Source organism: Oncorhynchus nerka, linkage group LG6 (genome assembly GCF_034236695.1).
Source record: "Oncorhynchus nerka isolate Pitt River linkage group LG6, Oner_Uvic_2.0, whole genome shotgun sequence".
Classification (NCBI taxonomy): Eukaryota; Metazoa; Chordata; class Actinopteri; order Salmoniformes; family Salmonidae; genus Oncorhynchus; species Oncorhynchus nerka.
Window position 1 is genome coordinate 28,023,714 of NC_088401.1, and position 14,733 is coordinate 28,038,446.

General features: G+C 45.3%; 1 protein-coding gene across 3 annotated transcripts in view; it reads left to right on the forward strand.

The window, feature by feature from the left end:
• The window catches only part of prex2 (phosphatidylinositol-3,4,5-trisphosphate-dependent Rac exchange factor 2), a 232,719-nt gene that overhangs the window by 64,811 nt on the left and 153,175 nt on the right, over positions 1-14,733 (forward strand). For all 3 annotated transcript variants that reach the window (XM_065019468.1, XM_065019466.1, XM_065019467.1), the window contains exons 10-11: positions 316-460; positions 11,764-11,864. In XM_065019468.1, the coding sequence (XP_064875540.1) occupies positions 316-460; positions 11,764-11,864 (246 nt within the window). The remainder of the gene's footprint in view (positions 1-315; positions 461-11,763; positions 11,865-14,733) is intronic.

A 14,733-nucleotide genomic window follows, 5' to 3' on the forward strand; every position in this document is an offset into this window, starting at 1 on the left:
TTACAACAGGTGTGATAAATTACACATAAACAAACCAAATGAATTAGAATGTTGAATTATTTAGTCCAGGGCATTTTTGACTTTGAAATGAAAAATCTAAATTTCCGTTGAGATATTTTATATTTTTTTGTCCTGTGCAGTTATAAGTCAAACAAAAAAAGTTGTTATTCAATTTGAACTTATTTTAGAAGAAATAGTGAATCATGAAAGGGAGACAGTATATTGGACCGCATCTGTACCAATAGGAAACAGTACTCCTTTGGCTTGAATGTTGACTGTCGCCTCCTATCTCGTTCTCTCTTTCCTTCCCTCTAGCGTTGAGGCTGGGGATGGAGCAGGACACGTGGGTGATGGTGTCAGAGAAAGGAGAGAAGCTCTATCACCTAATGACTAAGCAGGGGCACCTCATCAAGGACAGGAAACGCAAGCTCACCACATTCCCCAAGTGCTTCCTGGGAAGGTAGGCTGATCTGTCTAGCTCTCTCTCTCATGCAGGTGGGTGTCTGCATGTGTGTGTGTCTCTATCGCTCCGTCTGTCTGTCTGTCTGTCTGTGTTTCCTGGGAAACCCTGAAGACCTCCCACCCTATAGCCCTATGTTATCCTGACCAATGATAATTGAGGTTTGGTCTGGTGAGTGTTTTGTTGATGGTGCGTTTTATGTCTCGAAAATAAGCGTGGCCGTCATTCCCAAAATGTTCACGAGCTTCCGAGTTGGACGTCCCAAAGTTGTGGCAGCCACTCACTGTAGCCTGCATCGTTTCCTGTAGCCTGCATCGTTTCCTGTAGCCTGCATCATTTCCTGTAGCCTACATCGTTTCCTGTAGCCTGCATCGTTTCCTGTAGGCTCCAGTGAGGGGTTTTCACGCCACGTTTATGCAGTTTCTGACGTTCTAAAACCCTTCGCATTGGCTTCCCCTCTGAGTGGGAAGTCCCCTAGTCTTCAGAGGAAAACACCAGCATGTCTGGCAGAGGGGGATGACACTGTAGTGAATTTCACAGACTGGATTGGATCTACACTATCTACACTATCTACAGGATCTACTACTTGAGCTGAGCTGTACTATTGTCATGATTTCTGATCTGAACAATCCTAGAAAAATACATAACCCCTTCTGGTTGGTGGATTATCCAGTTACACAGACAGACAGGCAGAAGCAATTTCTATACAAATGACCATTACTATGAGTCCAGTAGCTACAGTGAGTCTATTGAAACGCTACAGTTCAGTGAATAATACCATCAACACCTAATACCTTCTCTCCTAAATCTGGATCAGTCTCTCCATCCCTCCATCCCTCCTTTCAATCTGAAATCTGTTCAGACTTGTAAAGGAAGAAAGAGTGAGAAAGACCGGCAGAACATCAGTGTTTTAGCTGAACAGAGAATAGTTCCCCGGCCGTTCAGTCACGGGGAAATGAAATCCAGCAGGTTTTCACTATGATTCTTATTTGTGGATTATTGGTTGGCTATGTGCGGGTGTGTGCGCGTGCGTGCATTTGTCTGTGCGTGTGTGTGTGGACTGCGGTGTGTGTGTGTGTGTGTGTGTGGACTGCGGTGCGTGTGTGTGGACTGCGCTGCGTGCGTGTGTGTGTGTGTGGACTGCGGTGCATGTGTGTGTGTGGACTGCGGTGCGTGTGTGTGTGTCCATGTTCTCTACCGTAACATTGTCAAGAATGTCTCTTTTAATCTTTACTAAAGTGATGCCCTAAAAAGCATGTGTGTGTGTGTGTGTGTGTGTGCCGGATTGCCATTGCTTGGCCAGTGATAAATCGCAGGGTGATATCCCTCTGTGGTTCCGCTGACCTCTCTCTCAATGCCAAATGGCACCCTATTCCGTATGTAGTGCGGTACTTTTGACCAGTGACCATAGGTCTCTGGTCAAAAGTAGTGCACTATGTAGGGAATAGGGTGCCATTTGGCACGAAGGATCAGAGCCTAGCAGGATTACTGTTAAAGTCTCCGCTGAGGTGTGTGTGTGTGTGTGTGTGTGTGTGTGTGTGTGTGTGTATGTGACCAGACAGTGTGTTAGTGGTCTCATATCAAATGGTTACACTCATAACACCAGCCATGTTGAGTTGGGGTCACAGTCTAAACATTTCTGTGTTATCCACTTTCTGTTGATAGGAAATAACTTTATAAAGGCTGTCCCAAGTGGCACCCTATAGGCCCTGGTCAAAAGTAGTGCACTATATAGGGAATAGGATGCTATTTGTGATGAAACCAAAGGCTCTCTCCCCCCCAAACATTTTAATTCCATTCCTTTTTCAGACAGATTTCACCAATGTAGCTTTAATCACCTATAGCATGGATGCTCTACCCTAACACTGTCAACAATGTCTCTTTAATCCTTACTAAAGTGATGCCCTAAAACAGTTCAATCTCGTCTCATTTCATTGATTACAAACATATAATGGAGAACAGTGCTTGGAGCCGAGGCTGTTCAGACAAGATATTTCCAACTTGGATCATGGGTAGCCAGACCATTAGGAGACATACATTGACATGATTTGGTGACTCTAGACTAGCTTATTGATCGACCGGATACTTTGTGAGTGGACTGAACATAGAGTAGCACGACTACACACAAAGTAACCGTTAATAAGGGCTTTATAAACCACAGCACTGTCTTTGTCAAAGCTCTGTGCTTCCTCAAACCCTTTCTAGACATTCAATAGACCTGTTCTGGTGATATACTGCAATCCTAGACATTACAAAACACAATCGGCTGTCACGCTGTCACGTGACGAAAAACAGACATCGAATGAGTCTAAAATACCCTATTCCCTATATAGTGCCCTACATATGACCAGGGTCCACGGAGCTGGTCAAAAGAAGTGCACTATATAGGGAATAGGGTGCCATTTTGGACTCAGCCCCTGAGCTTCAATCAGACAGCCGTCAGTAACAGCTAGCTCCATCTGGTTAAAGCCTGAACAGAATCATTCCAGCCATGCTCCAAATGACGGTGTCACATTCACACTCTCAACGCTTGGCATAGACCCTACAGGCCCATACTGGAGCAACCAGGCTGGGTTAAGTGGACTTTAATAGGAGAATCAAACGCTGGGCCTTAGATCTTAGTGCAGGTTAGGAGCATATGGTGGATATGGAGTGGTGTGGTCTGGAGCGCAGCTAAGCCCCTCCCCTCGCTCTCTCCCTCTTTCTGTCTCTTGCTCTCCCTCCCGCTCTCTCTAGTAGAGTGCCTCACAGAGTAGTCTGAGTTAGGGTGTAAAGTGCTGTCTAACTATAATCCAGAGGGTTTTGGGTGTGGAACGACAATCGGTTCTCTCTCCTTTGGTTTGTGTGTAGACATACCGTCTGTGACCCAAATAGCACCATATTCCCTGTATAGTGCACTACTTTTGATCAGAGCCTTATGATCTGCATACAGTAAATAATAGCGGTTCTACAGAGATTCTCTTCAGGGGTTCTATAGAGGTCTGGAAAAGGTTCTGTGAGCTAGAAAGATCCGACTGTGTCTTCAGAAGATATTCCCACCCTTTCCCTTTTTCAAAATGTTTTTACTTTACAGCCTTATTCTAAAATGTATTCAATTATTTTTTCCCTCATCAATCTACACACAATACCCCATAATGACAAAGCAAAAACAGTTTTTTGAAAATGTATCACATTTAATAAAAACAGATACCTTATTAACATAAGTATTCAGACCCTTTGAGAATTTAAACTGAGCTCAGGTGCATCCTGTTTCCATTGATCATCCTTGAGATGTTTCTACAACTAGATTGGTCTCCACCTGTGGTAAATTCAATTGATTGGACATGATTTGGAAAGGCACCTACCTGTCTATTTAAGGTCCCACAGTTGACAGTGCATGTTAGAGCGAAAACCAAGCCACGAGGTCGAAGGAATTGTCCGTAGAGCTCCGAGACAGGAATGTGTCGTGTCACAGATCTGGGGAAAGGTACCAAAACATTTCTGCAGCTTTGAAGGTCCCCAAGAACACAGTGGCCTCCATCATTCTTAAATGGAAGAAGTTTGGAACCATCAAGACTCTTCCTAGAGCTGGCCTCCCGGCCAAACTGAGCAATCGGGGGAGAAGGGCTTTGTTTAGGGAGGTGAACAAGAACCCTGTGGAGATGGGAGAACCTTCCAGAAGGACAACCATCTCTGCAGCACTCCACCAATCAGGCCTCTTTGGTAGAGTGGCCAGACAGAAGCCACTCCTTAGTAAAAGGCACATGACAGATCACTTCGCGTTTGCCAAAAGACACCCAAAGGACTCTCAGACCATGAGAAACAAGATTCTCTGGTCTGATGAAACCAAGATTGAACTATTTGTCCTGAATACTAAGCGTCACTTCTGGAGGAAACTTGGCACCATCCTTAAGGTAAAGCATGGTGGTGGCAGCATCATGCTGTGGGGATGTTTTTCAGCGGCAGGGACTGGGAGACTAGTCAGGATTGAGGGAAAGATGAACAGAGCAAAGAACAGAGAGAACCTTGATGAAAACCTGCTCCAGAGCGCTCAGGACCTCAGTCTAGGGTGAAGGTTCATCTTCCAATAGGACAAAGACCCTAAGCACACAGCCAAGGCAACACAGGAGTGGCTTCAGGACAAGTCTCTGAATGTCCTTGAGTGGCCCAGCCAGAGCCCGGACTTGAACCCGATCAGAACATCTCTTGAGAGACCTGAAAATAGCTGTGCAGCGACTCTCCTCATACAACCTGACAGGGCTTGATAGGATCTGAAGAGAATAATGGGAAAAACTCCCCAAATACAGATGTGCCAAGCTTGTAGCGGTCATACCCAAGAAGACTCGAGGTTGTAATCACTGCCAAAGGTGCTTTAACAAAGTACTGAATAAAGGGTCTGAATATTTATGTACATTGTGAAATTTCCGTTTTTTTATACATTTGCCAACATTTCTAAAAACCTGTTTTTGCCATGTAATTATTGGTTATTGAGTCTAGATTGATGAGAAAACAACAACAATTTAATACATGTAAGAATAAGGCAGTAACGTAACAAGGTGGACAAAGTCAAGGGGTCTGAATACTTTCCGAATGCTCTCTATATTGGTGATTTACTCTGACATTCAAAAGCCCACATGGTTCAGTACTGAATTAGCTACAAGCTTCTGTGTGTTAGCCCATGGAAGCTCATTAAGCCTATGAAAACATATCCCACTATATACTTGCCACTACTTGTCTTGTCGAACACCTCTGTGGACATATTTAAATGTGTTTTAAAAGATGAACGTGCACTAAATTTTTTTTTTTTGTCTTAGTCCAGACAATATTGTTTCACTGTATAACGGATTTTCCCCCCAGAAAAGTGAGGCGAGCGAGCAAAAAATAAACACAAAAATAAATATGTGAATTGGATAAGGAATAACAGTACTTTACCACATTGTCCTAGGTGCTTGTGCAGTTTCTAGGCCTAACGTGAGTTTGAAGAGTTCTATAATTCCATGCGAAAACCTACACAATTTTGCTTAAAAAGAATGCATATGTTACAATGTTACAACCATTAGAAATGAAACACAATGGGACGATTAACTTGTGACAGTTTCTTTCTTCCTGATATTAAAAGTGCAATCCAATCTCGTAATTTATTGTCACGCAGGGTAATGTCACGCACTTTTTTTTCTTCTAATTCAGGAATGATTGACAATAAATAATTGTAATCAAATTAAGATGTTGATGTATAGTAAGGAGTTCATTACCTGAATGCGTCTCTGTAGCCTATAGGCGTTAACAATATATTCATACAAATATGATTAGGCCTCTTATAGACTAGAGGCCTTGTAGAAAGAGGGTCAATCAAGTTCGGTCTGCCAAATTAATACATACATCCAGCCATAGAGTATAGCCTTTCATCATCAAAATACACACCAAAAAATGGTTTATAATATGCACAATTAGAAGCGTGAGTCTATATAGAGCAAGTTTGACTAAATTCCAGCCCAGTAACTTTGCTCACCGCAATCCTCCTTCGATTGTCTCGTCTGGCTGCCACGAAAAGCCCCCACCTTGGAGACGTCACTAACATCGTTGTGGAGCTGCTGATCTGCACGGAGTGTGTGCGAGCCACTGGCGATATACTGGACATGCTAGCTGTTCTCTGCCGTGCATCGTCACTTCAAACGCATTCAGTCTTGGTGTTATTGGTTGGCCTACTTTTTAGGTATAGGGCCCTATAGGTTATTTATCGTGTAGGGCCCCATAGGTTGTTTATCCTATAGGGCCCTATAGGTTATTTATCGTGTAGGGCCCTATAGGTTGTTTATCGTATAGGGCCCAAAAGGTTATTTATCGTATAGGACCCTATAGGTTATTTATCGTATAGGGCCCAAAAGGTTGTTTACCGTATAGGGCCCTATAGGTTATTTATCGTATAGGGCCCTATTGTAACGCTCGTCCTCTTCTTCTGACGAGGAGTAAGAGATATCGGACCAATTTGCAGCGTGGTAAGTGTCCATTTTAATATGTAAAACTGAATACTACAAAATAACAAAGTGAAACAAATGAAACAGTCCCGTGTGGCACAAACACGGAAAATAATCACCCTGTAACGACGTTCGTCTGTAGAAGGAGAAGCGGACCAAAATGCAGCGTGGTGGTTACTCATGTTCTTTAATGGAAAATGAACGATACATGAAATAACTAAATCTACAAAACAACAAACGGAACGTGAAAACCTATACAGCCTATCTGGTGACTACAAACACAGAGACAGGAACAATCACCCACGAAATACTCAAAGAATATGGCTGCCTAAATATGGTTCCCAATCAGAGACAACGATAATCACCTGACTCTGATTGAGAACCGCCTCAGGCAGCCATAGACTATGCTAGACACCCCACAAAAACCCCATGACAAAAATGCACCACAATAACCCATGTCACACCCTGGCCTGACCAAATAAATGAAGACAAACATACATTACTTCGACCAGGGCGTGACCCACCCACAACTCAAAAGTGAAACCAGGCTACCTAAGTATGGTTCTCAATCAGGGACAACGATTGACAGCTGCCTCTAATTGAGAACCATACCAGGCCAAACACAGAAATCCCAAATCATAGAAAAATGAACATAGACAACCCACCCAACTCACGCCCTGACCATACTAAACAAAGACATAACAACAGAACTAAGGTCAGAACGTGACACCTATAGGTTATTTATCGTATAGGGCCCTATAGGTTGTTTGTCGTAATGAACAATATCAGCAAAATGTCCACGATTACTAGCCTGTTTGGTCAATGTCAATCGTTTTCTGTTTATCGTCACAGCTCTGTATGTGTGTGGAGGTATGTGAGAGAGAAACGCCCCGATGTTCTGAGTCTCTTTCTTTCTCACTCTCTCTGTCTCGCAGAGGCATGTCAGTTTATTTACAAGTTGTGAACTCCTCTCTAATTTCTGGGGTTTAATTGTGGTCTGGGATCAGATAACATCCAACAGAAACCATTTGTGGTGGTCATCTTCAGGCAGTTGTCATTCCATTGTAGATGTGTAACACACACACGCACAAACACACATGCACAGTCAGAGATGGGGCTCACTAGTAAACAAATCCTATTTTGTGATGTCAGGTTTACGTTTTTGGAGCAATGTGTTGCTAATGTATTGTTACAGTAAGGTTATTGTTTATTTTGTGTCTTTTGTAAACATGCCAAGACTTACAGAATACAAACAAACTCAGTACAAATATTTAGCTCGAGGTTTATTGCGTCATGTATTAAATATAAACCTGCTTAGTGCCGCTTACCAATAGCATTATACGCCTTGAGACAAGTAGGTATGCATTGAAATCAAGCCTGCATATACACGGAGTGTACAGAACATTAGGAACACCTTCCTAATAGTGAGTTGCACCCCCTTTTGCCCTCTGAACAGCCTCAATTAGTCGGGCATGGACTCTGTTTCAGAGGGGTTGGGTTAAATGTGGAAGACACATTTCGGTTGAATGCATTCTGTTTTGCAACTGACAAGCTATCCCCTTGCCCTTTCCTTCCCACAAGGTGTCGAAAGTGTTCCACAGGGATGCTGGCCCATGTTGACTCCAATGCCTCCCACAGTTGTGTCAAGTTGGCTGCATGTCCTCTGTGTGGTCGACCATCCTTGATACACACGGGAAACTGTTGCGCGTGAAAAACCCAGTATTGTTGCAGTTCTTAAACACATTCAAAGCAGGTGCGCCTGGCACCTACTACCATTCAACATGAATAAGGGATCATAGCTTTCCCCTGGATTCTTCTTGCACTCAGTCTATGTCACGGAAAGAGCACGTTGTGTTGTCCACTCAGGGTCAACTAGTGTGGACTGTGGTTCGCGTCCCAAATAGCACCCTATTCCCTTTATACTGCACACTACTTTTGACCAGGGCCCATGGGGAATAGTGTGCCATTTGGGATGCAGACAGGGAGCAGATTGAAACTGTTCCAGGCTGCCATTCATTGCGTAAGTGACCTGTATTACTTCCGGGTGTTCTTCTCTCTGTGGCAGGGTGACAGGGGGTTGACGGGTTGACTAATCTATCCTCCATTCTGGGGCTTTTCTCATCTGGCTCTGTCCACTCTGGTAGTGGAGATAGGAGGCGGAATGAGAGGGAGGAGAAGGGGAGAGCGAGGGCGAGGGGAAAGAGAGAATGTGGGTAAGAGGTGGAGGAAAGGGGGAGAGAAAGGATAGGGAGGAAGCTAGGTGTGCCGTGAGGAGAGTAGAGAAACCAGGAGATTTATTTCTCTCTGAGATCAGTCCAACCCCCGAGAGCCCTGCCCTGTCCTTCACTTCTACCACACACACACACCCTCCTGCCCCAGCCCTTCGCTCTGCAGTGACTCTACTGTTATTCCCAGTTGGGAGTTTGGAAGACATGCCACGTTCAAAACAACTGGGAACTCGGAAATCTCCGACTTCTGACTTCAGTGAACTCTGAAAAAAACTATCTAAATCGTTTTGAATAGTCATCCATCTCGGAATACCAACTCGGGCCTCTGTCTAGAGCTCCGACCTGAAGATCACCGACGTTGTAATGCTGCGGGTGTCGTGGGTGTGGAGTCAAACGCAGGAGACAGAGAGTGCAATGCTATGCGTCTTTAATAGCACCAACGCACCACAAGGTGCTCACAATAGTAACGGCCCCAAACACAGGGAATGAAAATGTACAACGGAAAAGTCACGACCAGGCACTAACACGTACCTCTACAACAGAGCCGAAGGTTACACTGAAATAATCCCGCACAACAACCAGGCGGGCCGGGCCGGCTGTCTAATAAAGACAAACTAATCATACATAAACAGGTGCTACCAATAAACATACAAGGAGGGGGAGGAAAGACAATCAGTGGCAGCTAATAGGCCGGTGACGACGACCGCCGAGCGCCACTCGTGACAGACGTCATAATTTGACCTCGTATTTTTCCCAGTTCCCAGTTGTCTTGAACGTGGCAACAGTGTAGGAAGACCACAGAATTCCACTGGTGAAGCTGGGCATGTTTGTTGGGGTTCTGTAGAGGGAGGGAATGCTGAGGATGAATCTGATATCTTTCTCTCTCTGTCGCCCTCTTTCTCTCTGTCCATCTTTTTCTCTCTACTCTCCTTCTCTCTGTCTCTCTCTCCCGCAGGATTACAGAATTATACAGAAGTGTCATATGTAGCTTCTTTAGGCCATAAAGAATTAGATTAGGACGGTGTTTATTTCTACTCTTGCTGTTTGTTTCCTCCCTTAGTCCGAAATGATCAACATCAAAATGATCTCTGTTTTTACCAGCTCTACTCAGAAAGCCACCAGACACTCACAGATTTGATGGGTGTCGTGTGTTTGTCAAAAACAAATAAGAGCACAGTTGGACAAGACAAACAGATGAACTAAACCCTCCCCGGGAGATTTAACAAACAGAAAAGACCCCCAAAAATAAATAAGAATCTGGTCAGCAGTAAGACTGTGGCCCAAAGGGCATGCGATTCCCTATATAGTGCACTACTTTTGAGCCCTATGCTAGTGAGCGCTAGCTAATGCTAACAACTGTAGTATAATATATATATATTTTTAAATCGATACTAATATTCAAATATCAATATAATATCATCCCAAAATAATATTGCGATATGTAACTATCCATTCTCCCCCCCATCACTACTATTTAGGGAAAAGGGTGTAATTAGGGACGTTGCCTGTGTTTGTTGCCATAGTCACGTCTATATAGGGGAACATTTGGAGAAAGTTTATCTTTTGAGAAGGTGTTTGTTATGGTGTTAAAACACTCTCTGGGACCCTGTAATCGGAGGCATTCTGCTCCTTCTCCACGTTCACTGCCGTGGAGTCATCCGTTGGACCGTTGGCTACTCCCTCTATTAAGCTACATTTGCTGGACTGGTGCCTTCGTTACCGCTCGTCTTCCAACATGTCCCTGTCATTTCTATGGAATGATGGTCGTTTTGTGTGTCCCCAGTGAGTTTGTGTCCTGGGTCGGCTGATGAGCAGGTTTACGTCTTATTAATTAGTGTTTTGGTGTTGTATGTTTTAAGTCTCCACAGTGACCATTGTTTGACGGGTTTGAATGGTTTTTGTGTGTCCCCGGTGAGTTTATGATAGACAATGTGTTATATCCTGTCCCCCCAGTGAGATAATGAGCTGGCTGGTGGACATTAGTGTTGTGTTATTAACAGCGTTGTGTTATTTCCTGTCCCCTCAGTGAGTTTGTGAGCTGGCTGGTGGACATTAGTGTTGTGTTATTAACAGCGTTGTGTTATATCCTGTCCCCCCAGTGAGATAATGAGCTGGCTGGTGGACATTAGTGTTGTGTTATTAACGGCGTTGTGTTATTTCCTGTCCCCTCAGTGAGATAATGAGCTGGCTGGTGGACATTAGTGTTGTGTTATTAACGGCGTTGTGTTATTTCCTGTCCCCTCAGTGAGATAATGAGCTGGCTGGTGGACATTAGTGTTGTGTTATTAACGGCGTAGTGTTATTTTCTGTCCCCTCAGTGAGATAATGAGCTGGCTGGTGGACATTAGTGTTGTGTTATTAACGGCGTAGTGTTATTTCCTGTCCCCCTAGTGAGATAATGAGCTGGCTGGTGGACATTAGTGTTGTGTTATTAACGGCGTTGTGTTATTTCCTGTCCCCTCAGTGAGATAATGAGCTGGCTGGTGGACATTAGTGTTGTGTTATTAACGGCGTTGTGTTATTTCCTGTCCCTCCAGTGAGATAATGAGCTGGCTGGTGGACATTAGTGTTGTGTTATTAACGGCGTTGTGTTATTTCCTGTCCCCTCAGTGAGATAATGAGCTGGCTGGTGGACATTAGTGTTGTGTTATTAACGGCGTTGTGTTATATCCTGTCCCCCCAGTGAGATAATGAGCTGGCTGGTGGACATTAGTGTTGTGTTATTAACGGCGTTGTGTTATTTCCTGTCCCCTCAGTGAGATAATGAGCTGGCTGGTGGACATTAGTGTTGTGTTATTAACGGCGTTGTGTTATTTCCTGTCCCCCCAGTGAGATAATGAGCTGGCTGGTGGACATTAGTGTTGTGTTATTAACGGCGTTGTGTTATTTCCTGTCCCCTCAGTGAGATAATGAGCTGGCTGGTGGACATTAGTGTTGTGTTATTAACGGCGTTGTGTTATTTTCTGTCCCCTCAGTGAGATAATGAGCTGGCTGGTGGACATTAGTGTTGTGTTATTAACGGCGTTGTGTTATTTCCTGTCCCCTCAGTGAGATAATGAGCTGGCTGGTGGACATTAGTGTTGTGTTATTAACGGCGTTGTGTTATTTTCTGTCCCCTCAGTGAGTTTGTGAGCTGGCTGGTGGACATTGGGGAGACTGATAACCCAGAGGAGGGGGTTCATCTGGGACAGGCTCTACTGGAGAATGGCATCATACACCATGGTAAGTGATTCACTATACTGTATGTCCATCATCATGTAGTCCAGGGTTCTCCAACTGGCGGCCCGCCGGTCGAATTTGGCCTTCAGTGATTTTATTTGACCCCCCCCCAAGTTTCTTCCACCTACATCTAAACCTGAAACATCTTCTTCTTCCTCCTCTTCCTTCACCTCGATGTTCCTTATACGCCTAACAATCACACTTATGTCTTTCCCACTTTGTTATCCCTAGTCCTTCCTAAATGTCCTGATTCTCATCATCCCCAGAAACAAGAACATACAGTGTATTTATCTATACAGTATACCGTATACCTACAGTGTATTTATCTATACAGTATACCGTATACCTACAGTGTATTTATCTATACAGTATACAGTATACCTACAGTGTATTTATCTATACAGTATACCGTATACCTACAGTGTATTTATCTATACAGTATACCGTATACCTACAGTGTATTTATCTATACAGTATACCGTATACCTACAGTGTATTTATCTATACAGTATACAGTATACCTACAGTGTATTTATCTATACAGTATACCTACAGTGTATTTATCTATACAGTATACCGTATACCTACAGTGTATTTATCTATACAGTATACCTACAGTGTATTTATCTATACAGTATACTGTATACCTACAGTGTATTTATCTATACAGTATACCTACAGTGTATTTATCTATACAGTATACAGTATACATACAGTGTATTTATCTATACAGTATACCGTATACCTACAGTGTATTTATCTATACAGTATACCTACAGTGTATTTATCTATACAGTATACAGTATACATACAGTGTATTTATCTATACAGTATACCTACAGTGTATTTATCTATACAGTATACAGTATACATACAGTGTATTTATCTATACAGTATACCTACAGTGTATTTATCTATACAGTATACAGTACACACAGCTGAAAGCTTGCTCTGAATACTGTACCTCTCCTCCCCATCTTCTCTCTCTTCCACCCTCTTTCTCTATCTTCCTCTTTCTTTCTCTCTTTCTCTCTCTCCTCTCTCTCTCAATTCAATTCAGGGCTTTATTGGCATGGGAAATATATGTTTGCCAAAGCAAGTGAAATAGACAATAAACAATAAAAAAATGACTTTTCAAATGTCATTATGTCATGTTGTAACGATGTACAAATAGTAAAGTGCAAAAGTGAAACTAAATAAACATAGACATGGGTTGTATTTACAATGGTGTTCTTCACTGGTTGCCCTTGTGGCAACAGGTCACAAATCTTGCTGCTGTGATGGCACACTGTGGTATTTCACCCAATAGATGCCTTTGTTATGGAAGGTTTGGAAATCTATCTCTATCTCTCTCTCTATCTCTCTCTCTGTCTCTCTCTGTCTCTCTCTGTCTCCCTCTGTCTCCCTCCGTCTCTCTCCGTCTCCCTCCGTCTCTCTCCGACTCTCTCCGTCTCTCTCCGTCTCCCCTTCTCTCCCTCCGTCTCTCTCCGTCTCTCCCTCTCTCTCTCCGTCTCCCTCCGTCTCTCTCCGTCTCTCCCTCTCTCTCTCCGTCTCTCCCTCTCTCTCTCCGTCTCTCTCCGTCTCTCTCTCTCCGTCTCTCCCTCTGTCTCCCTCCGTCTCTCTGTCTCTCCGACTCTCTCCGTCTCCTCCGTCTCTCTCCGTCTCCCTCCGTCTCTCTCCGTCTCTCTCCGACTCTCTCCGTCTCTCTCTCCGTCTCTCTCTCCGTCTCTCCCTCCGTCTCCCTCCGTCTCCCTCCGTCTCTCTCCGACTCTCTCCGTCTCTCTCTCCGTCTCTCTCTCCCTCTCTCTCTCCGTCTCTCTCTCCGTCTCTCCCTCCGTCTCCCTCCGTCTCCCTCCGTCTCTCTCCGTCTCTCTCCGTCTCCCTCCGTCTCTCTCCGTCTCTCTCCGTCTCCCTCCGTCTCCCTCCGTCTCTCTCCGTCTCTCTCCGTCTCTCTCCGACTCTCTCCGTCTCTCCCTCCGTCTCCCTCCGTCTCTCTCCGACTCTCTCCGTCTCTCTCTCCGTCTCTCTCTCCCTCTCTCTCTCCGTCTCTCCCTCCGTCTCCCTCCGTCTCCCTCCGTCTCTCTCCGTCTCTCTCTCCGTCTCTCTTTCCGTCTCCCTCCGTCTCCCTCCGTCTCCCTCCGTCTCTCTCTCCGTCTCTCTCCGTCTCTCTCCGACTCTCTCCGTCTCTCTCCGTCTCCCTCCGTCTCTCTCCGTCTCTCTCCGTGTCTCTCCGACTCTCTCCGTCTCTCCCTCTCTCTCCGTCTCTCTCCGTCTCCCTCCGTCTCCCTCCGTCTCCCTCCGTCTCTCTCCGTCTCTCTCCGACTCTCTCCGACTCTCTCCGTCTCCCTCCGTCTCCCTCCGTCTCTCTCCGTCTCCCTCCGTCTCTCTCCGTCTCTCTCCGTCTCTCTCCGACTCCCTCCGACTCCCTCCGTCTCTCTCCGTCTCTCTCCGTCTCTCTCCGTCTCTCCCTCTCTCTCCGTCTCTCTCTCCGTCTCTCCCTCCGTCTCCCTCCGTCGCTCTCCGTCTCTCCGACTCTCTCCGTCTCTCTCCGTCTCCCTCCGTCTCCCTCCGTCTCTCTCCGTCTCTCTCCGTCTCCCTCCGTCTCTCTCCCTCTCTCTCTCCGTCTCTCTCCGACTCTCTCCGACTCTCTCCGTCTCTCTCCGTCTCTCCCTCTCTCTCCGTCTCCTTCCGTCTCTCTCCCTCTCTCCCCCTCTCTCTCCGTCTCCCTCCGTCTCTCTCCGTCTCTCCCTCTCTCTCTCCGTCTCTCCCTCTGTCTCTCTCCGTCTCTCCGTCTCCCTCCGTCTCCCGCCGTCTCCCTCCGTCTCTCGCCGTCTCCCTCCGTCTCTCTCCGTCTCCCTCCGTCTCCCTCCGT